General features: G+C 41.6%; 1 protein-coding gene across 1 annotated transcript in view; it reads left to right on the forward strand.

The window, feature by feature from the left end:
• Positions 1-8172: 8172 nt before the first annotated feature.
• GALNTL5 (polypeptide N-acetylgalactosaminyltransferase like 5) overlaps positions 8173-24936 on the forward strand; it is a gene marked incomplete at both ends in the record, with an annotated part of 67342 nt that continues 50578 nt past the window's right edge. The window contains 3 exons of the mRNA XM_082846223.1: positions 8173-8470; positions 15422-15542; positions 22541-22707. Of these exons, the coding sequence (XP_082702349.1) occupies positions 8173-8470; positions 15422-15542; positions 22541-22707 (586 nt within the window). The remainder of the gene's footprint in view (positions 8471-15421; positions 15543-22540; positions 22708-24936) is intronic.

The following is a 24936-nucleotide window of genomic DNA, read 5'->3' on the forward strand; positions in this document are numbered from 1 at the left end:
CAATGTTCAGTGAACAGCCCAGTGACTGTATATGTAGGCTCTGTGAGGCTTTCACTCAGATCAAGAAGATACGGCGTGTCCGGCCCTATAAGAGGCTCACTCTGGGCCTCTCTCAGAAGCAGGCATTCCCACCCCCTCCCAGAGGTAATCACCACTCTGACCACCATCACTCTGGATTAGTTTTGCCTCTTCTAGAGCTTCATAGAATTAGGATTATAGGCTGTGCCTGGCTTCTATCAGTGTCACGTCTGGGCATTCATCCTGTCGTGTGGCTCTGCGGCTCAGTCATTTCAGTGCTGCTTTGCGTTCTGTCACATGTAGTAGCACAATTTATCCATTCTCCTGTTGATGGCATTAGGGTTGTTTCCAGTTGGGGGCTACTATGAATAAAAGCTTACCTTTTAATATTATTAGAAAAGTACAAAAAAGCACCTTCCCTTAGAGCCTGTCTGAAGGAGATTGGAAGTCATGCTTGGAGATTTATAACTGGCTGTCGTATCTGCCCCAGGAGAGGTATCAAAACAGCAGCCCACCCCCTTCCTCTCACATACCAGCAGATGGCTGGTCCCAGGCAAAACACGGAGTCAGCCTCCTTCATGGGGGGAGGGTCGGATCTGCTCAGACACGTTAAGAAAGAAGAAATTTTGCGAGCCTTTGGCTGAATTCAGGTACTAATATCTAAGGCTGAGTAATACAGAGTAAGAAATAAAAAGGCAGCCAGTAACTCTTTGGCTTATCTTTGTCTCTTGAGGTATTCTGAAAACTTCTTTGTTTTCTTAAGTTTATTTCAGAAGAGGCAAAAACAAGGCTTGCCCTAGAGAAGGCTAGGATTTTGACTTGCCCAATGCTAGGTTTTTCCTATTTCCTCAGCTGAGGAGAGAGAATTCTAAGACTTTCTGAAAAGACCCTTTGAACTTTGGAATTCCTGGATCCTGCCCGCTGATTGGAGCTCCCGGGCAGGGGCCTCTGGGTCTGGTGAGGAGCTGTGTGATGTCACAGGGCTTTGTGAGTTAGCCTGGGGCCGCCTGTGTTTTGAGCCCTGCCATGCGGGGCAGGGTACCCAGCACAGTCAAGTTATTTGCTCAGAACGCATTCAGGAAGAAATTCCATCTTCCAGATCATTCAGTGTAGACTCCTGCCTAATTCCGCCTATGACTCAGCTTGGAGAATACAACTAGAGAGCAGCCAGTGGTTTTCTCAGTGGTACGTGGCTGGACTCAGTCTGCTGAAAAGTGGGAACAGAGATGGGGGTGCTGTCCTCCCACCTAGAATCAGTGGGAGCAGCGCATCAAATCACGGAATCTTGAATGGGATGCTGGCTCTGGGGATTAGGATTAAGAAGATCAGATTTTTCGGGCTGGGTTATGCCACCTTAGAGGCTTACTGGGCATCGTAATAACTTTAGTTCTTGAAAATCAGGGCCGATTCTCACTGTATACCACAAAGGTACACCCTTTGTGCTTCTTCGGATTTATACAAAGACAATGTATTACTTATTCAAAAAGCGAAATAGAAAAAAAAACTCTTGGTAGTATCAGAAAGTCAGAGATCTTGTACGGAGATCGGTATTAAGATTGCTCTTGGAAAACAAGGGATTACAAATACTGATTATTTGCAGAAAAATTAGTTGTGACATTATCTAAAGCATGGTCATGTTTTCCTGGCTCTAAAAACGAACATTTTAAAACTCAGTGACTGTAAATCCAGATTTATTTTAGGGCTTTGGTTTCTCGGCGTGTGCGTGTGCGTGTGCACATGTGTTAGTGACTACTGGCAGCGTTCTTTTCTGCTTTACTGGATTCTTTTCATTAACTCTCAGGTTTTGTTTTGTTTTTTTGAATGCATTTAAAATTTTGTTTGCTATACATACAAATCATCACTGAAATATTTTTTACAACTTAATTCTGTATTTTTCTAGCATATGAGTTTTAGTGAAGGAAATAATTGAACATGGTTTCCTTCTGAGAATACAGAGTCGAAGAGCCAATCACAGAGCTGCGGGATCTGTCTCTGGGTAGGAGAAGTTTTCTGTGTTTTGTGGGAGTGTGGGGAGGGTGTTGGGGGCGGGAGGGGGAGAGATGAGGTGCATATTCCAGAGAACTAATGGGAGCTCTGCTTTAAGAAAATGCAAAATAAGACAACTGATATTAGTAAAATAAGAAATTTGGGGGGAGGGATATTTTTATAAGTGTTCATATCTAAAGAAAATTTTCCCCCAATCTTCTTTTTTTTAAATTTGTAAGAAAATTTTTATTTTATAATGGAGTAGAGTTGATTTACAGTGTTGTATTAGTTTCAGGTGTGCAGCAAAGTGATTCAGTTAGACATATGCATGTATCTATTCTTTCCCAAATTTTCTTAGTATGGTAGAATCTTTCTAGAGTATGGATTTATTTTATTTTTCAGTAATAATTCTATCATATGAATTCATGTGTATGTTTTGTATATTAAACTTGGTGGCCTCCCCTCACCTATTTTCTTCTTTCACTGGTTTCTCATTGCTTTTGGGTTTTGGAGAAAATCAAAACAGATGTCTCTCAAAATTTAGACACTAATAGGAAGATGTGGTGGTAACATAAGTTAAAACAGCTTCATTCTCTTTTCAGTTCTTTTACTCCATCCATTTCCCCTAGTTAGAACTTATCTTCTTCTCTTACACATTCAATACATTTTCTTTGCATAATTAAATATTTCGTTTTTAGAGTGTTATTCATTCAGTCAATGAGCCTTTATTGTGCAACCAGGATCTTTGTCAGGACGTTAGATCCTGTGTCCTAGGGGAATGCTCCCATACTGATAAACTCTCCCGAATCCAGCTCTATGTCCCCTCCCTTTACCCAGCATCCTCAGGACTCAGCCCAGGCACAGGCCCCTGACTCCAGTGGGTGGTGTTGCCTGGGCCCTGCAGTTCTGGGGGAACAGAGGAGGCCTCACACATTCCCGGCCAAGCTATGTTATGACTTCGTCCTCGTTACTGACCTGGTGGCCAGGAGCGGACTTGAGAGGTGACCCTGAGGGAGGGCAGGTGTTGCCTTTTGAAACGGAGGCCTCTGTGTTATTTTCAAGGAGAGGAGGAGAGCTAGCCTTTCGTGGAGAGGAGGGGCCATTGCTGTGGGTCCGGAGTGTCCGGTGGGTCTGGGGTTTCCGGCGTGTCTCCACCCATACACTCCCATCCCAAGGCTCAGTCTCCCTCCTTTCCTGGGTTGAACACTGGCCAAGGTGAGAATCAACCTTCCCTTCCCTGCAGCTCAGCTGCCCTCATCAACCCCTGCTTTCTTGCCCTTTGGTTGTAGGGATGAGTCTTTTTATACCCTGCTAAGGAGGCCCTCGGACTCAGATATTTTGCCTTAAATTGGGGACGAATAACCCTCAGCTTTCCATTACTTTTCTCAGTTGCGTCCACAGCCTCAACTACAACCATTCTGATTCCGTGGTACTTGTGGTGACCACTCCCTGCCCTCATCTCTCAAATGTGCCAACCAGAACACTCCTTTCCGCCAGGATTCCACCCCAGGTCACCACAGCAAAGTTTTAGTGAGGAAACTGCTTCATTAAGGGGCTATCAGAATGCTGCCTTTCCACCAGCAGTGGGTCCTCAGGGAAGTCAGCTAAGGGTGACCCAGCCCCTAAACCCCATTTTAGACCGTTTCCCAGGACCACTCCTACTACCAACTCTTGTAGTTCGAGTTCCCCAGAAAACGGACTCTGAGATTTGCATGGAAGCACTTTATTGACGTGGGTTTGGCTTTCCAAAGTGAGGGAAATGGGTCAAGCAGAGGAAGAGGTTGGAGTGTGATGTGGTTGAGGGGCCCCTGCCAGTCCCGTGGGCAACTCTGGGCCGGAGGGGCCTTCAGAGTCATCCCAAAGTGACACAAGAGGCTTCCACCCATCGACCAGTCTTTAAGCGTGAGTTCCCTCAGGGAGGGGGAACCTTGGGCAAAGCAGCTTGCCTCAGCCAGAGGTCATTCTGGGGCATGGACTTGGCTGTGAGCCTTTGGCAGTAGGGGGAACAGGTGCCCACCACTGCCTAAGGCATTGTATCCAGGTGTGTTCAGGTCTCTTTCTGGTGGTTTGAGGCCGTGGAGCTGTTATGGCCACTGGGTTCTGTTGAGCAGTATGGGTTTCCTACGTGAACAAGAGCAGTAAGAACCACAGTGGATATGCAAGCTTGTTCCTAGGGAAGGGCCAAGGTCAAAACTGTAGAAGCCAAATTCTTCCCTCGAGTCCGAGAAAGGGTAAAAGTGGGAGATGATGCTAAATGTTCGAGTGCCAGGAAGTCACTTGGGAAGAATTGGAGCATGAGAAGGAAAACCCATGCCAGAGGCACCTGGACCCAGGAGGGACCTGGAGAGCGTGAGGCTCGTTTCATTGATTACTTTTCCCAGGAGTCAGGACATCAGGGGACTTAAAGGGCCAGGGATGGGAGCATCTATGTTCACGTGTTTGCCAGTATTGATGCTGTTTGATTTATTTTCACATTTTGTTTTCATTTTCAATCTTTTTTTAAAATCTTTGCTTCAAAAACGTTTATCAAAGTAATACATACGTATAAAAAATAAAATAAAAACAAAATCTTAAAAGAAAGTCAGCAGGCCCTTCCCAATTCCCACACTGACCCCCACCCTAGTTCAACTCCCTAAAAGCAAGAGGCTCTTTAATCTGTTTCTTATGACGGTTACCTTCACATTTTAAATAATATTCTCAGACTTCTCTTTCTTGGTTTATCTATATTATACACCAACTTCATTTTTCTTACATGGCTTCTATGTTTTTTAGCTTATTTTCCAATAAATCTATGTGACTTTTTTTTTTTTTGGTTAATACATTTATCAGTGTTTACATCTTCATCACTCTATCAATATCGTTCCTTAGTTTTTACCAGATCATCTACCTGCACTTCCCCACCCCCAAATAATTCATCAAATCTGATATTCTTTGGACCCATCTCCTTTGTGGGGTACGGGTGCAGCGCCCGGAGCTCAACACCAGCTTCTGTTCCAATCTCTGCTGGTTGCACCCTAAGCCCACTTCACACCTGCCCTCCGAGACTGCTCTGCGTCTCTCCTGGGTTGAATCCACTACCCTGGGTCCTTGTGCTCTTTGTGTATTCTTTGTCTTGTGGGCACTTACAATCCACACATAGTTTCCCAAAAAGGAAGGCAAGGAGTGTAATTTGTTTTTGAAAACATCTTTATTCTACTCTCAAGCTTTATTAAATTTTGACTAGATATAGAAATCTAGCTGGAATATCAGTTAACAGAATTTTGAAGCCATTTCTCTGCAGTTTTTCAGAACCCAACAGTGCTGTTGAGAAATTTGATCTCATTCTGCTTCTCCTTCTCGTATATGTCACCTGTTTCTCCTGCCTCTGGAAGCTTTTGGGATCTTTTTGCATCGACCGCATTGGCCATCCTGTGGGCCCTTTTAGTTCTGGGGGAAATGTTTGTATTATTTATTTGGTGCTTTTCTCCCCTTTTCTCTGATCACCTTTTGGAACCCTTGGCACTAGTTGGATGTTATATCGATACTTCGTAGAATGAAATATCACATCTCTCATTTTTTTCCCCTCTCTCTCATTTATTTGTGCTTCCAGAGTATTCCTTTCATGCTATTTAACAACCTTCTGATGATTTTTAATTTTAGCGATCATGCTTTAAGTTTCAGCAGCCTCTTTTTGTTCTCTAAGTGTTCCTTTTTCAAGCCTGCTTCTCTGGTTTCATAAATGTAATGTCTTCTTAGCTCTCTCTGAACAACCAAAATCAGTGTTTTGATGTTTCGAAAGCTCTCATTTGCTGTTCCCCTTTTCTGCTTCAATTTGTATTTTCTTTCTTTCTGAAGGCTTCCCTCAAGCACCTCAGCCAGTCCTTGGCGTCTGTACTAGTTTACTAAGGCAACCGCAACGAAGTCCCTTAGACTGGGTGGCTTGAACGATAGACGTTTATTTTCTCACAATTCTGGAACCCAGAAGTACGAGGTCAAGGTGTCAGCAGGGTTGGTGTCTTTGGAAGCCTCTCTCCTTGGCTTGCAGACGGCCAGCTTCTCACTGTGTCCTCAAATGGCCTTTCCTCTGTGCCTGCACCCTTGGTGTTTCTTCCCCTTCTTATAAGGACACCAGTCCTATTGGATCAGGGCCCACCCTAATGACCTCATTTAAACTTCATTACTAAAGACCCCGTCTCCAAATACCGTCACGTTGGGAGTTAGGACTTCAACACGTGAGTTTAGGGAGACACAATTCAGTCCATAACAGCATTCCATTCCAGCGGAAAAGTGAGACCGTAACACGCTGTCGGGAACCTCTGGGTGTTGGGCTCACCCCCTCCCACAGGTGTCCTGTCTTCACAGTGACACGTGGGGGGTCGGCTGCTTTCTTGGGCACCCCATACGCTTCACTGTGGGGGGGGGCTTTTCTCTGGGGCCTGTCTTCTCATCACAGAATAATTCTCCCCTCTCCTACCTCAGGTTGAGCAGCCTGGCTGCTGGGATCCTGTGCGTGAAGCGGGAAAGAGAGCCAGGTGACTCCCCTGACCTCAGCCTCAAGCTTCCTTCTGTGGAGGCTGAGCCTCTACAGTCCCATTTCTCCAGAGAAGAAATTGCCAGGCTCTTGTCTGACTTTTCTGTGCAGGGAGGGGTGTCCAGAGCCGACTGTTCTGCATGGAAGCATGTGACCTTTTCCAAAGCCTCCCCTCGTGCCCCCGGACAAGCCTGGGCCTCCAAACCCTGAGCTGCCCTGGGGTCTGCTAGACGCGTATCTGTCTCAGAGTCCTCGCTCCGCCCACCTGGAGTTGTGACTCCCTCTGTCCTTCCAAGTCATGGTCACACGGCCAATAGTGTGTCTTCCAAACCTGTACTGAAATCGCCATGCTTTATTTTTGTTCACAGTTGAGTCAGGAGGGAGAGGACACAGACACACGTATTCAATCTATCAACTTTAAAGGAAGCCTCTCAAGACTTTCTTTTTGGATAAGTTATGAAATATTTCAAACACAGGAGAAATACAGAGAGGAAGGTCAGGAACACTCTGTGTGCACGTCATCAAGCTTTATCAAACCTCCTCATTTTGCCATATTTGCTTCAGAACTTTAAAAAAGTAAGCATTAAGGGGAATTCCCTGGCGGTCCAGTGGTTACTACTCCTCACTTTCACTGCCGAGGGCCCAGGTTCAATCCCTGGTCGGGGAACTAAGATCCCACAACCCACGACCAAAATAAAAAGCATTAAGGACACAGTCCGAGCTCTTTATCCTCCTCCTGACGCCCTCCCACACAGAGGTTATCACTATCCCGTATTTTTCCTATATTTGTGTAGACCGTGCACACGCATGGTATTTTCCCCTAACATTTGCTACCCTCAAGCGTACGCGTAAACAATCGCACTGCTTTTCGTGTTTTCCAAATTTATATAGGTAACATCATACCCTACTTGTTTTTTGTGCAACATTGTGTTTCTTAGATTTTACGACATTAATCCGTGTTGCTCCAGTAGGTTCAGTTCCAACGCTGAATGAACAGCCTCAGTTTATCAGTTCTTCTGTTGAGGGAAACTAGAGTTGTATCTACTTTCTACCACAAACATGACTCCAGTAAATGTTCTTGTACGTGTCTCCTGGCGAGAGTCTCTTTGGGGTGTATTTCTAGGGATGGAAATTTCCACATTCCCTATGTATAGATTCAACCTGCAGAGATTGCAGAGTGGCTGTACCATTTCACAGTCCCATCAGGGGGGTCCGCACTTCTCACTGCCCACTTTCTTTCCACCATGGGATAGTGCATGTTTTTACATTTCTAACAGTCTGATTAGTGTCAAATCAGCTTTTTAAAACAGAGACCTGTGCCATCACTCCTAGATGCGTCGAGAAGGTGGAAGGGATGAGAAACCCTTCTTTCACATTGTTTGCTTCAGTTTGATCTCAGGAGTCTGGGTCAATGACTTTAAATGATAGTGTATGTTTTATAAGCACGTTATACATTTTCATGTTAAGAAATCTGATGAATATCAGTTTTAAGAGTTTTTTTAAAGGATACACTTTCTCGTATCAAAGTATATGATAAGCGCTGATATCAAAATAATCCTGTTTTTAAAGCACTGTAAATTGAATTTAAGCCAAGTCGATGATCTCTAAACCATCAAAATAGCTAATACAGCTTCTCTTAAATCCTTCTGGTTTAGGAAATGTTAAAATGGACCTTCAAAAATGCTAGGTTTACAATGAGGAATGTTATAATTCAATGTTTACTCTATGGATCCTTGATACTTGGGATCTGGACAGCCATCTTTAGTATTTATTTTCACCATAATCCTGTGAAGAACGAGGAGAAGAAGATCCAGGAGAAAGAAAATCCATTAATTTGGTCCCTTGGGAAGAAATTGCAAACTACACATGGCTCAGTGCAAATACCAAGACCTTATGTAAGAGTCAAAAGGCCTAATGAAGATGAAACTACAGAACAGAAGTCATTTTTAAAATTAGGTAAGTATTTTGATTTCCTCTGTTATCCATTTTAAGGGGAAAATATACCATAAATTTAATAACTGGGAAGAGTGAGAGAATGTCCTTTTTTAGAGCAATTCAATTTTAAATTATGAAATATTTCTCATATATATTCATATATATCCATACACACACACACACACACACACACACACACACACACACACAGAAAATAATAAAACAGGCTGGTATGTATTTACCACCTAAATTTAACAATTTTTATGTAGTTTGCTGTATCTGTTTCAGATAGCTTTCTGTGTTTCAAAGAAATAAATTTTAATAGGTACAGTAAAAACTTCACCCCAATTCTTCCTCCTCCTTAGATATCTTCCTCATTTCTTTTATGTATTTTCTTTAAGAAAAATACAGTATGTCTTTTTAAACATAAGTTTATTTATTTATTTATTTACGCTGCGTTGGGTCTTTGTTGCTTGTTGCTGCACGCGGGCTTTCTCTAGTTGTGGCGAGTGGGGACTACTCTTCATTGTGGTGCGCAGGCTTCTCATTGCGGTGGCTTCTCTTGTTGCAGAGCACGGGCTCTAGACACGCGGGCTTCAGTAGTTGTGCCATGTGGGCTCAGTAGTTGTGGCACGTGGGCTGCAGTAGTTGTGGCTCACGGGCTCTAGAGTGCAGGCTCAGTAGTTGTGGCACACGGGCTTAGTTGCTCTGTGGCATGTGGGAATCTTCCCAGACCAGGGCTTGAACCCGTGTCCCCTGCATTGGCAGGTGGATTCTTCACCACTGCGCCACCAGGGAAGACCCATAGTATGTATTTTTAATATATTTGTAGCTATTCTGGAATGAATTGCAATGCCACTATGGGTATTAACATGTAAGTCTTTGTATAAGCATATTTTGTTTCTCTCAGGTAAATACCTAGGTATGGGATGGCTGGGTCATATGGTAGCTGTATGCTTAACTGTAAAGAAAATGACAAACCGGTTTCCAAAGGGAGGGTGCCATTTTATATTTCCTTCAGCAGTGGATGAGAATTCCATTTCTCCAGGTTTGGCCAACACTTGACATGGTCAGATTTTTAGATTTTAACCATTCTAATGGGTGAGTAATGGTATCATTGTGGCCTTAATTTGCATTTCCCTACAACTAAGGATTTTGAACACCTTTTCATGTGCTTAATGGCCCCACGTACATCTCCTTTTGTTAAGTGTCTCTCCAAGTCTTCTGTCCCTTTTTAAATTGGGATGTCTGTCTTCTGATTTCTAAGACTTTTAAAATATATTCTGGTATCAAATCCTTTGATTTGTGAGTTGCAAATATTTTGCACAAGTCTGTGCCTTGTCTTTTCATTCTCTCTTTTCTTTAATTGAGATATAATTGGTATATATCATTGTATTCATTTTAGGTGTACAACACAATGATTTTTATATATGTATATATTGCAAAATGGTTACCACAATAAATTTAATTAACATACATTATCACACATAGTTACCATTTTTTTTCTTGTGATGATAACTTTTTTCTTTTTTTTCTTTTTTTACTGTTAATATACAATTTATTCTTATATTCCAAGAGGAGAATGTTTTCTAATTTCTACAGTTGAAAACAAGATTATTTATAATCACATAATTCACCATTATTATTCATTACACTTTCTTTGGAAAGGATAAAAGTTATCTCAGTACTTCAAGAGATAACTTAAGGTATACTCTCTTAGCAACTTGCAAGTATATAAAACAGTGTGCTGACTAGAGTCACCATGCCGGGCATCTTCATTCTCCTCTGAGTGGTTTCATTCAAGAAGCAAGATTTTAAATTTCTGTGGTCAATTTATCACATTTTCTTGTGTGGTTTATGTTTTTTATGTTTTATCTAAGAAATCTTTGCCTACCTCAAGTTCACAAATATTTCCTTCTATCGTTTTCTTTAATAGAAATTTTAAAATTTTAGGTTTTACATTAACTCAGTTTTGAATTAATTTCTGTGATGCTGTGAGGTAAGGATCATAGTTCATTTTTCCATATGGATCCAACACCATTTGTTGAAAAACTTTCCTTTTGCCATCTTGGTCCCTTTATCAAAAATCAATTGGCCAGGGCTTCCCCGGTGGCACACCGGTTAAGAATCCGCCTGCCAATGCAGGGGACATACATTCGAACCCTGGTCCGGGAAGATCCCACATGCTGCGGAGCAATTAAGCCGTGTGCCACAGCTACTGCGCCTGCACTCTAGAGCCCGTGAGCCACAACTACTGCGCCTGCGTGCCACAACTACTGAAGCCCGTGTGCCTAGAGCCCATGCTCCGCAAAAAGAGAAGCCACCGCAATGAGAAGTCCGCGCACCGCAACCAAGAGTAGCCCCCGCTCGCTACAACTAGAGAGAGCCCACGCACAGCAAAGAAGACCCAATGCAGCCTAAAATAAATAAATTTATTTTAAAAAAATCAATTGGCCATTTTTGTTGGATCTGTTTCTGAACTCTATTCTCATTCTTTTTAGAAATTGTTTTGGTTACTCTAGGTCTTTTGCTTGTCCGTATATATTTTAGAAACAGCTTGTCAATTTCTCCAAAAAGCCTGCTGGTATTTTGAATGGAATTGAATTGAGTCTATAGATCAGTCTGGGGAGAATTAATATCTTAATAATATTGCTTTACCTGCATCCCACATATTTTAATATGTTGAATTTTCATTTTCATTCCATTCTATGTATTTTTATAGTCCCTTTGAGACTTTCTTCTTGGATTATTTGGAAATAGATTGTTTAATTTCCAAATGTTTTGAATAATGTTCTGTCTTTCTATAATTGACATCCAGTTTGATTCCGCCGTAGTCACAAAATATACGCTATGATTTCGATTCTTTTAGGGGTTTTTTGAGGTTTGTTTTATGATCCAGGATGTGGCCTATCTTGGTGAATGCTCCATGGATACTTTGAAAAGAAATGTGTATTCCAGTATTGTTAGGGGAAGTGTTTTATGTATATGTAATCTCAGTCATATCCGGTTGGTTGATTGTATTGTTCAATTCTTATGTGTCTTTGCTGAGTTTTTGGCTAGTAGTTCTGACAACTGCTAAGAGTGGGTGTTGAAGAGCTCAATTATAATCATGGGTCTGTCTGTTTCTCCTTTCAACCCTATGCGTTTTTGTTTCATGTATTTTGAGACTGTTTTTTGGTATGTTTCTATTTAGGATCATCATATATTACTGGTAGGCTGATCTTTTATCAGTATATACTGTCTCTCTTTGTCTCTAGTAATTTTCTTTGTTCTAAAGTCTATTTTATCTGATATTAATGTAGTTAGTCCTGCTTTTAAAATTATTTGCAAGATATATCTTTTTCTATCCTTTTACTTTCAATCCACCTACATCACATCGAGGGGAGTTTCTTGTAGACAGCATATTGTTAGAACTTTTTTTTTTTTTTTTGCGGTACACGGGCCTCTCACTGTTGTGGCCTCTCCGGTTGCGGAGCACAGGCTCCGGACACGCAGGCTCAGCGGCCATGGCTCACGGGCGCAGCCCCTCGGCGGCATGTGGGATCTTCCCAGACCACGGCACGAACCCGTGTCGCCTGCATCGGCAGGCGGACTCTCAACCACTGCACCACCAGGGAAGCCCAGAACATATTTTTTAATGCACTCTGACAGTCGATGTCTTTAACTGATATATTTAGATCATTTGCATTTAATATAATTTTTCATACGTTAAGGTTTAAGTCAGCCATTTTATTATTTTTTTGTTTGCTTCTTCCATTTCTCATTCTACTGTTCTCTTTTCTTACCTTATTGTGAGTTACCTGAACATGTTTCAGAATCCCATCTTGATTTACTTCCAGTATTCTTTTAATGTATTGCTTTGTGTAGCTCTGTTCGTGGTTGCTCTAGGTATTATAATGATACCTCACTGAGGTCTCCTTGAATCAGTGTTTTGACGCTTCCAGTAAAGCGTAAAAAGCAAAGTCCATTAGCATCCTCCATTTTAAAATACGATTGTCTTCAGCATTTCCTCCGTGTACATGGAGCACCACATCAGATGGTGTTGTAGTGTCTGCTCCAATCACTGAATGAGACTTAAGAAACTCACGAGCACAGGCTAGTATATTTTTTACCCCTTTGGATGTTCTTTTTTCTTTTCTGAGGTTGCAACCCTTCATCTGCTATGATTTTCCTTTTTTGGTTTACAGAACTTTCTTTTTCGATTCTTTGAGGGTGGGTTTGCTAGTCACAAATTCTTAGTGTTTCTTCATCTGAACGTATCTTTATTTTTCTCATGATTCCCGAAGGATATTTTTGCTGACCTAGGCTTTGCTGATGATAGTTCTTTCTGTTCAGCACTCGAAAATGTTTTCTCACTTCCTTCTGTCTTCCATGATTCAGACGAGAAATCCACAGACATTCAGATCTCTCCTCTGTGAGTACTGCCTCCTTTCCGTCTGCAGCTTTTGAGGGTTTTCTTTTGTCTGGAGTTTCCAGAAGCTTAATTATGATGTGGCATGGATTTCTTTGGTGTCTCCTACTTGGGAGTTTCCTCAGCCTCTTGAAGCTGTAGATGTCCATCTTTCACCAAATTCGTGAACTTTTCTACTATTATTTTTTAAGAGTACTTTTTCATTCCTCACTCTCCTATCCTTCTGAGACTCCAATAATATGAATATTAGCTCTTTTGTTGTTAGTTCACAGGTCCCTGAGACTCTCTTCATTTTTTTTTTTAGTCTATTTTCTCCATTGCTCAGAGTAGGTGGATTCTGTTATCACTATTCTACTTAATATTAAGCCCATCTAGCGAGTTTTTATTAGATTACTTTTAGTTCTGTAATTTCCATTTGGTTCTTTTTTATAACTTCTATTTCTTTGCCGAGATTTCCCCTTTTTCTGTTTCTGAGCATTTTTATGATGGCTGCTTTAGGATCTGAGATCATTCTGACCTCTGATTCATCTTGGTATTGACATCTGTCAATTGCCTTTTCCTATTCAATTTGAGATCTCCCTGGTTCTTTGTACGACAGATTTTTGATTGTATCCTGGGCATTTTGGAGATTATGAAACTCTGGGTCCTGTTTAAGCTTCTTTGTTAGGCCGACCTCTGTTAAGATGCAGCACAAGGGCCAGGTGGGTGGGTGTGTTTGCTTCCTGCTGGGCCTGCCGACTCCACCCTGGCAACCGTGGAGCGTGGGCACTGCCACGCTGTGGATGGTGGAGGGGACGTTCAGCAGCCCGCATGACATTGTTGTCTCTGAGTTCAGCTCCCCAGTGGGCCTCCCTGATGCCAGGGTCAGAAGATGGGGTAAGCAGAGTATCAACTATCCTGCTTTGCACAACCTGCTGCCCTTGAGGGTGGAGGTTCAGCTCTCCCCGGACCCCCATGGATATGAGGGGCAGTGGGTACACGGCGTAGTGACTAGCCTCACCTTGCACCACGTCGTTAAGCCTTGCTGCTGCCAGGTGGGACTGGAGGCTCAGCACGCCACTGACAAGACACTACCTTAGGGAGAATCAGAGCACCACCTGCTTCTACCAGGCAGGCTTCTGGAAGCCCAGCTCCCTGCTCAGCCCACCCACACCAGCCAGACAGGTAATCAGAACACTGCCTTCTTCTGCCGGGAAGGGGGATGGAAGGCTAGGTTATGCTCAGGGGAGAGGAGCACGGCCCCTGGTTCCCTTGGAGTAGAGGTGGATGCGCTCCTTGCTCTCCCCACTGGAGCCAACAGGGGGCGGTGTGGTTCTCCCGTTGGTGCTTGATTGGACTAGAGTGGGTGCTGCCAGAGGGTTTCTGTGGTTAGTTGTCCTTCTTCCTGGCCCTGTGGCTGGAGGAACAGGCTTATCCTGGCGCTTGTTTTGTCTGTGCCCATTAGTGGTTCCACCTGCAGCCTCCGACAGCCCCCTGTCTGGGATTTACGGGAGGCAACAAAGAAATCAGGAGCCCACCGTGTCCTTGCCCCTGTCCTGGGGCTCCCAGGCAACCTGCCTCCTTACACTCGCCTTTCAGAGCCAAGGAGTTTTTAGGTGTAAGAAAGAGGACCAAGGGGAAATGGGGTCACATTTTGATGGGAGTCCTCTTTATATCCAGTATAGGATTTATACCAGTTTTGGAAAACACCCTTTGGACATTGGAAAAGAAAGATTATTCTCTCAAAAACAAAGCACAACATAAAATCTACTAAGGAAACTTAACTAATTACGTTATTCAAGTTTCTAACTTTTTGTCTGATTCAGAGTTGTTCTGAAAAACTTCCATTACCGTTCGTTTGTGGCAACATATATTGATATCTCGAACAATTTTTCTTTAAGTATTTTGTTTCAGCGTTATTTGATGTCTACAAGCTCATTACTATTAAACCTTTACTGTGACTTATTGTGAGTATAAAATGACCTTCTGGATTGTCCTTCCCGTGAATTCTATGCTTTAAAAATGATTTTGACTCCTGTAGTCTTTGACCGTTCTCTCGCTTTTAACCATGTTAGTTCATCTTATTTATCGTTTATGGTTACATTTCATTTTTTATTACCATCTAAGAGTTTTTATCTTTTAACGGGAAATCTATACCAACTTCATTTATTGCTATGACTGATAGGTTTGGGTTGTCCTCTGTCATCTTGTATTATTCTCTCAAACAGAGTTTTGGGAGAGGGGCTTCAGCTCCCATTCTCCCACCTTCCCTAGATCCCTCAGTTAATATAATTTCACACGACAGTTGCAAATCATGATGGGACCAAGGAGGCTGAGCACTTCCTTCTCTGGAGAAACTGAATGACTCTAGAGTAGCTTGTTGTTCATACTTTGCCAAGGAATCTGCTTTGATTTCTGTGAATACTTTGATTTTAACCTTGTCATCTGGGAGTAGTTTCGGTTCCAGGGAAACTACTCTGACATGTTATAAAAGGAGTGAATTCAGGATATAGTTGTTATTGTCCTTTATCAACGTGATGGTAGTAAACCTATACTTATGTGACTAATACCTTTTCTTGCAGGTAAGGATTTTAAGTATTTGGACCCAGAACTTATTCATGGATATTCAAAATATGGATTTAATTCCATTATCAGTAAAAACTTGGGCAACTACAGAGATGTGCCAGACACCAGGAATAAAATGTATGTTCCTCCTGATATATTTTTTTACATATTACATAGTTTCAGATATACAACACAATGATTTGATATTTGTATATGTTGCAAAATGATCATCACAGTAAGTCTAGTTAACATTGGTCCCTATACATAGATATAAAAAAGATTTTTTTCTTGTGATGAGAACTTTTAAGATCTTTCTTAGTAACTTTCAAATATGCAATACAGTATTATTAACTACAGTCACCATGCTATACATTACATCCCTGTGACATTTATTTTATAACTGGAAGTTTGTACCTTTTGACCTCCTTCACCCGTTAAACCCACTCCCTGCCTCTGGTGACCACCAATCTGTTCTCTGTATCTTGAACTTGTTTTTTTTTTTGTTTTTTTTTTTTGCGGGGGGGCGGATTGTGTTTTGTTTGTTTGAGATTCTACGTGTAAGTGAGAGCATATGGTATTTGTCTTTCTCTGACTTGTTTCACTAGCATAATGCCCTCAAGATCCATCCATGTTATTGCAAATGGCAAAATTTCCTCCTTTTTTATGGCTGAATTATATATATAGATATAGATGTAGGCATATAACATATAGTATAGCTATATAGATATATATTACCTTTTCTTTATTCATCCACCCATGGACACTTAGGTTGCTCCCATGTCTTGGCTTGTAAATAATGCTGTAATGAACATGGGGGTGCATGTATCTTTTTGAGTTAGTGCTTTTGTTTTCTTCAGGTAAATACCCAGAATTGGAATTGCTGGGTCATATGGCAGTTCTATTTTTAATTTTTTGAGGAACTTCCATACTGGTTTTCCATAGTGGCTGCACCAATTTACATTCCTACCAAAGGCACACAAGGGTTCCCTTTTCTCCACATCCTCACCAACTCGTTACTTCTTGTCTTTTTGATAAGAGCCATTCAAACTGGTGTGAATTGATATCTTATTGTGGTTTTGATTTGCATTTCCCTGATGATTAGTGATGCTGAGCATCTTTTCATGTGCCTGTTGCCCATCTGTATGTCTTCTTTGGAAAAAATGTCTATTCAGATCCTCTGCCCATTTTTTAATCAGATTGGTTTGTTTTTTTCAATATTGAGTTGTATGAGTTCTTTACATATGTTAGGTATTAACCCCTTATCAGATATATGATATGCAAATATTTTCTCCCATTCAGTAGGTTGCCTTTTCATTTTGTTGAAGGTTTCCTTTGCTGTGCAGAAGCTTTATAGTTTGATGTAGTCCCACTTATTTATTTTTGCTTTTGTTGCCTTTGCTTTTGGTGTCAGATCCAAATAAATCAAGACTGATGTTAAGGAGCTTACTGCCTATCTTTTCTTCCAGGAGTTTTATGGTTTTAGGTCTTATATTTGTTTAATTCATTTCTAGTTAAGTTGAGGGTATGGTGTAAGATAGAGGTCCAGTTTCATTTTTTTGCATGCAGCTGTTCAGTTTTTCCAACACCATTTATTAAAGAGACTGTTATTTCCCCATCCTATATTCTTGGCTCCTGTGTCGTAAATTAATTGACCATATATGTGTGGGTTTATTTCTGGGCTTTCTACTCTGCTCCATTGATCTATGTGTCTTTTTATGCCAGTACCATACTGTTTTTATTACAATAGCTTTGTAATATAGTTTGAAATCAGGGAGTGTGAGTCCTCCAGCTTTGTTCTTCTTTCTCAAGGTTGCTTTGGCTATTTGGGGTCTTTTGTAATTCCACACAAATTCTAGGATTGTTTGTTCTATTTCTGTGAAAAATGCCATTGTAATTTTGATAGGGATTGCATTGAACCTATAGATTACTTTAGGAAATATGGACTTTTTTTTTTTGCGGTACACGGGCCTCTCACTGTTGTGGCCTCTCCCGTTGTGGAGCACAGGCTCTGGACGTGCAGGCTCAGAGGCCATGGCTCACGGGCCCAGCTGCTCCGTGGCATGTGGGATCCTCCCAGACCGGGGCACGAACCTGTGCCCCCTGCATCAGCAGGCGGACTCTCAACCACTGCGTCACCAGGGAAGCCCTCCATTTCAGCTTTGCCTTACTTTAAAATTCATATTATTATTTTCACTGAACTAGAGAAATACTTGATACAAATCTTTGAAGAATAGATTTTTTGTTGATTGGTTTTCCAATTACATTTATTTCTCAACTTTTAAATTTTGAAATAATTTCAGACTTACAAAATTGTTGCAAAAATATTTCATAGAATACCTGCCTAGCATTTTCTTAGATTCCCCAAATGTTAACATCGTCCATACCCTCAGAACCAGAACAATAAACAAAACCAGCAAATTAACAATACAATACCATTAGCGAATGTACAGACGGTATTCAAGTTTTTACACTTAACCCACTAGCGTCCTCTTTCTGGAAGGATCTAACCCAGGACTACAGACTGTGTGCAGGGTTCCTGTCCCCTGAGTTTCCTTTCATCTGAAACTGTTCCTAAGTCTTTATCTTCCACGACTGTGACAGTTGTAGAGATCTAACCATTTATTTTGTAGAATGCTCCTCAATTTGAGTTTGATGTTTCCTTGTGATCAAATCCAGATCATGCATTTTTGATAGGAATACCATGGAAGGAATGTCATATCCTTCTCAGCACATTGTATTAAAAGGCACACGATGTCTCTTTGTCCCATTACTGGTGAAGTGACTTGTGGTGAAGTTAATTTGATCACTTGATTAAAACGACTGTCAGATTTTCTGCACAGTAAAATTACCATTTATCCTCTTGTAATTAATAAAGGTGCAGATTTCTTTTAAATGTTAATTGTGAAAAACCTGGAAAATATAAAAAAGCATAAAAAGGGAAACTAAAAACACACACGATCCTAGGGATTTTTCTTCTGTCTTAATGCATAAGGTGTCACCTAACTATTTTCCCCCCACTTGACACAGAGAGATCATCACTGTCAGGATGTTAGTGTATATCCTTCCAGAATTTATAGACACATACACAGATTTATAAGTAGACAGTAAGCATACAATATAATCATATCGTTTTAATGAAAATGGGCTTTACTTTTTATATTTTATAATGTGTTTTTTTTTAACTTAACAACATACCGTGGAGAACATTTTCAAAGCATTACACATAAAATTTGCCTCATTCATTTTAACACTTGAGAGCAGTTATCCATTGTATAAATATACAGTTTCCCCATTAATAGAAATCCTGGTTGTTTTTAATTTTTCAACTTCTCAAAAATGATGTAATAAACACTCCTGTACACATATCTTTATGCCCTCGTGTTAGTATATATGGAGTAAAGATTTCTGGAATGAGGTTGCTCAGCCATAGGCTCATTGTTCTTCTCTAGAATTTTATATAAATAAAATTTACGCAGCATAATTATTTTGAAATTTAGCCATGTTGTCGCAAGGAGCTCCTTTTTATCGCTGAGTAGCGCTCTACTGTACGGATGTGCTACAATTTGTTTATCCATTCATCTGTTGATAGGACAGATTGTTTCCGATTTTTGTCTATTACAAATAAAATTGGTATGAATATTCTTAAGACAAGTTTTGCATAACAGATGTTCTTTTTTCTCTTATGTAAATATTTTGCAAGTGGAATGGCTAGATCTTAGGGTGTATGTTTAATTTTTAAAGAAACTGCCATTTTCCTAAAGTAGTTGTACTATCTTACATTCCCATCAGCAGTGAATGAGATTTCCAATTCCTCCACATCTTTGTCAACACTTGGTATGGCCAGTATTTTGAATTTTAGCCATTCTAATAGATGTGTAGTCGGATCTCATTGTGGTTTAATTGGCATTTTCGTGATGTCTAATGATGTTGAGATTTATTTATGTGTTTATTTGCTATCTGTGTATCTTCTTTATTGAAGTTAAATTTTGCCCATTTTAAAATTGGCTTGTTTTCTTATTATTGAGTTTTGAGAATTTTTTAGTATATTTTGGTATAAAATCTTTATCATATTGATGATTACATGTATTTTTTCCTAGTCTATGGCTTGTTTTTTCATTCTCTTAACAGTGCCTTTGGAAAAGCAGAAGTTTTTAATTTTGATGGAGTTCAATTGTTTAATTTTATTCTTTTTTTTTTTTTTGCGGTACGCGGGCCTCTCACTGCTGTGGCCTCTCCCGTTGCGGAGCACAGGCTCCGGACGCGCAGGCTCAGCGGCCATGGCTCACGGGCCCAGCCGCTCTGCGGTATGTGGGATCTTCCCGGACCGGGGCACGAACCCGTGTCCCCTGCATCGGCAGGCGGACTCTCAACCACTGCGCCACCAGGGAAGCCCTATTCTATTTTTTAATTTAATTTTGCCTAGCCCAAGATCACAAAGATTTCTCTATTGGATTTTCTATGTAGATGGTCATGACCTATGCACTTTTACTTCTTCCTTTCTAGTCTGCGTGCTTTTCTTTTTCTTATTGCACTGGCTAAAACCTCTAATATAACGTTGAACAGAAGAGGTGAAATTGGGCAGCCTTGCTGTGCTCTTGCTCTTAACACTCAGCTTTTCATCAGTGAGTATGATGTTATCTTTAGGCTTTTCATAGATGTTCTTTTTCAGGTTTAGGAAGTTCCCTTCTATTCCTAGTTTGCTGAGAATTGTTTCACCAGGCGGCTGTTGAATTGTGTCACATCCTTTTCTGTGTATTGAGATGTGTGTATCTTTAGTTTGTGAAGATGGTAAATTATGTTGATTTTCTAATGTTAAACAGAGGTTATATTTATGGGCTATTCCCCACTTGGTCATGATGCATTATCCTTTTTATATATTATTGAATTTGATTTGCTGAAATTTTGTTTGGAATTTTATATCAGTGTTCGTGAGGGCTATGAATTTGTATTTGTCCTGACTGTCCTTGTCTGGTTTTGTTATAGAGTAATGTTGGCCTTGTAGAATGAATTGTGAATTATTCTTTTAGGATTTAATTTTTTTTATTTTTGGCTTCATTGGGTCTTCGTTGCTGCACGTGGGCTTTCTCTAGTTGCGGTGAGCAGGGGCTACTCTTCGTTGCGGTGCGCAGGCTTCTCATTGCTGTGGCTTCTTTTGTTGTGGAGCACGGACTCTAGGTGCGCGGGCTTCAGTAGTTGTGGCCCACAGGCTCAGTAGTTGTGGCTCACGGTCTCTAGAGCACAGGCTCAGTAGTTGTGGCATGCGGGCTTAGTTGCTCTGCGGCATGTGGGATCTTCCCGGACCAGGGCTTGAGCCCATGTCCCCTGCATTGGCAGGCAGATTCTCAACCACTGTGCCACCAGGGAAGCCCCTATCAATTAATTTTAGAGAAACCCATACACATGAGGCTTCTCTTAGGGGTGTAACCACGTGTGACGTGGTGTCAGCCTCCTTCAATATCATTGTCCCATTCCTCCGAAGAGACTCAGTTTATAGTTTTCTGAAAATGACATACCCAGGACTGAATGTAATCCTAGAGACTGATCTGAGTAGCCTGAGTTCACCCTGGACCACCGTCTCTCTCTGTTTGGGGGCATCCTCTCTGTCTCTGTGTCTCATCTACTTGCTCTTTGGTCACACAGTGATCCTACTGGAATGCAAGCCTTATAATCCTATCTGTTTCTGTGAGGCGACATTTTCCCACCTGACGTTTTAGGTCACGTGCAGCCCACAGCACTTGCCCCCTTTTCCCATCCTCTCCGGTCTTTTCTTGGTTCTGTCATCTCATATTCTCATTCCTTGAAGCACGAGTCCATTTCCACCCGGTAAGCATGCCTTCTATATCTTCATCTACTCCTGGATAAAAATGTTAACCAGCACAAGGTCTTCTTCTTCCAAGGTGACATCAATCCATAAATATCCTGAAAGTCTGTCCAGGGTCCCTGCGGGGCTGCCTGCCCAGCACGTCCTTCCCTGGGGTTTCCTACCCACTGCCCCCTTTTCACACGGCGGCAGTGCGTGGAGTGACTTTCTATTTTGACCCCACTATCTGGCCATGATGGGCACCTAAGCCAAACTGAGCCAGTGAATCCTGTCCTGTGAATTTTGGGGAAGGGGGAAGTCTTAGCAGTTTCTCCTTGGATGCTGGACTATAGGACACGCTGATGTCAGCCGCATTTCCCACTCTGTGGAGTAAAGGAGGGAAAACAAGCCAGGTTGCAGAGAGAGAATAAGAGTCATGTAATGAGCCTTGTAGAATACTGACTGCAAGGCACTGACCTGAGCATTTTACATATATTAATTCATTGAAACTTCACAACCTATGAGGTAGGTTGATGTGGTTATTGTTATCATTATAATTATTCCCAGATGTAAAGACAAGAACAGAAATGGAGCATGTCCAGGTGGCTTTCAAGCCTCCGGTTAGAATTGCTCTTGGAGGCTCCAGGTTCCTGCCTGTTGGCTAGGTCCTGTGGGACATTTGGGTCCTTTTACAGTGAATCTCTTTCTTACGCTTAAGCTAGTTCCAGTGGGTTTGTCATTTACAACCAAAATATTTCAAAACACAACCAAATAATATAGCAATCCAAACAATACTTAACAGCTAAAAACTAATATTACTAGAATTCAGGGTCTATTCTTTTTTGTCAAAGCCTTGGAAGAAATCTAATTATACCATATCCGTTACATTTCTTTGTTGCAATAGACTACACAAATGTAAGAACAGCACATAGGTTTTCTTTGAAGATAGAACAGTAAAGTTAATTTGAACCTTTCAGTGCGTATAAGCTTATTAATTCGTTTTTATGATAGAAACCAAAATATAGGAATAATTTGTGTTTATACTATGTTCAAAACAGAACTAATATTATCAAGGCAGAGTCTCAGGAAAAAGCAATTATTACTGGCATTAAGAAGGGAGGAATGATTTAGAAAATATTAGAACAACATAAAAAGTTTAAAGAAATTTTTGTATCTTAATTTTTGTATTTTAAATGTACTGTCACCTTACTATCATAATCATTGATTAAAGGAATAAAGAGGAAAAAATATGAATAAAGAAAGGTGTTTGAATGAGTCCTCAAAACATCTAAGGCTTTTAGATGAATCGTTTTCTTCCTCTTGCTTATGCCTGCAGGTGTCATAAAAAACGGTACCCATCCAACCTACCTACTGCCAGCGTTGTCATTTGTTTCCACAATGAAGAATTTAATGCCTTGTTTCGGACAGTGTCCAGTGTCATGACTCTCACTCCACAGCATATCCTTGAAGAAATTATTTTGGTAGATGACATGAGTGAATTTGGTAAGACAGGACGCTAATCATCTATCAACCTACTTTGAAGGCAGCGCTATCTCTGTGGCACTTGAGTTATTTTATACAAAGAACATTTTCCGGTGGGTTCTGAGGCAGGCATTTTGGTGCACTCATGGCGATGTGAGAGCCGGTCCCGGTCCTTATGGAGTTGGGCTAATGGAATGGTTAGTGCTTCCATGAGACAAATGTAGGGGCAAGCTGGTCTTTAAAGGTCACGCATGACGTTCAAGAAGTGATATCTAGCAAACTATTACATATAGGATAGCTAAACAACAAGGTCCTACTGTATAGCACAGAAAACTATGTTCAATATCCTGTGATAAATCCTAATGGAAAAGAATATGTATACGTATAACTGAATCACTTTGCTGTACAGTAGAAGTTAACACAACATTGTAAATCAACTGTACTTCAATAAAGTAATTTTTTTTAAAAAAGTGCTCTCTGAACTGAGGTCTGAAGGCTGAGTTGGGCTTATATCGATGGAGAGGAAGGAAAAAGTATTTTAGGCAGAGGAAATGGCATTATAAAGGCCCAGAGGCAAGAGAAAACATAGTGAGTTTGGAATAGTTGTGTATTTGTTGTAGATTATGTATGAGTATAGTGTTAGGAGGGAGGGGGTAGGCCTGAAACCAGAAACGTAAAAAGGCAGCCCCTCTTGAAGGCATTGTTTGAATTTTATTTGGAGAAAATGGGGAACGATTCCAAGGCTTAATGCAGGGAAATGACACAATCCAGGTACTTTACATGAAAGAATTCTAATCACGCCAACTACACTTAATGGCTTATTCCTCCATGTTCACTGGTTTTAAGGAACTGTGACACTAGAAGAAAATCTGATTAACTCCATTTAGCATCTGAGATTAGCTGTCTATTTTACAACTTAGTTACAAACCTCAGGCAAGCCAAGAGGGCCCGGATTAAGGATAAGCTCTTTGAAGTCTGTAGGTTCCCTGTGAGGTGCATTTCTCATGGAAGCAATGTATCTGTATTGGATAAGTTTTCTACCTAACAGTTTACCTAATCCACCGTGAATCTTACCCACTATGGGCCGGGACAGAAAAAGAGGAGGAGAAACAGGAGGAAGAGGAACAGGCAGAGGAAGGAAAGAAGGTGTCCCGGGAGGTTCACCTCGGAGAAATAACTGTAGATGCGTCAACTCAAAAGTGAAAGGGAACTCAAGCTAATGTCAGCTACATTTAGGAGTTCCACTCATTGGCCAGGCACTGTCACGTATGACATTATTTGTGTGAGAGCCACGCAGATCAGGGGGGTCCAGTACTGTTTATTTCTGGTCTTGTGCCTAGGAGGGGATGTGGAGGGACGGCCAGCTTCCTTATCTGACCGGTACCCTGAGCAACACATCTGGCCACGTGTGGGGCAGGAAGGCCCCAGTAAAGCCATGAGCAGGGAGCCGGGTGGGATCTTTGCTGGACTGTGGAGTTCTAACTTCTCACCCAGAAGGACAAGGATCCTGCCATGGAGATGCAATTCCAGGATGACCAGGGAACCTCCCACAGCCTTTCAGATCTATGCCAGGAGTTCAGAGACATACCTGGTTCCTCAGATGTTCTTTAGGCATCAGAGGACTCACTGCTGATGGCTGAGGGATGGTTGGACTGCTGGACCGGACACTCTGCTTCTCCTCCTGGATCCACGGTCACCTGGTTGGTGGTCATTTCACCCACCCCACCAAGGAGCTTAGTCTTGGACCCACACAGAACCTCAAACAGGAAATGGGTGTTCTGTGTCCTGATGAAGCTCAGGATTGATGTACCCCTGCTTTAATCCACAACGATTACATGTGGGCCTTAGGAGAACTTTCTTCAACTGTAGCTAGTCTTTTCTAGCTCATAGCAGTTGGTACTGCTGATGGAGTTCCTCAGCTTGGGATAGCAGGGGTCAGGGGTCCAGACACCTGCCCCCATTGAGTTACACGAGAGGCATGTCCAGAGCTGACCTGCTGCTGTCCACCTTTCTCATAGTCCTGGTACCTCTCGACTACAAGCCAACATGACCATCTTCTGAAGGACCCAAACCCTCCACTTCATGTCAGCAATGACCACTGCCAGAACGGCCTTATTTACTCCTAGGTCTGCCGCACAGAGTTCCTCTGGGTCCCGGGTGTTGGGAGGGGTTTGCAGACATCTGAGCTGAAACACTGCCCCTACCCTGCAAGCAAAGCTGTGCGGCCTGCAGTCTGCCTCTGAGCAGGGC

This window comes from Leucopleurus acutus (assembly GCF_964270905.1).
Source record: "Leucopleurus acutus genome assembly, chromosome: 9".
Classification (NCBI taxonomy): domain Eukaryota; kingdom Metazoa; phylum Chordata; class Mammalia; order Artiodactyla; family Delphinidae; genus Leucopleurus; species Leucopleurus acutus.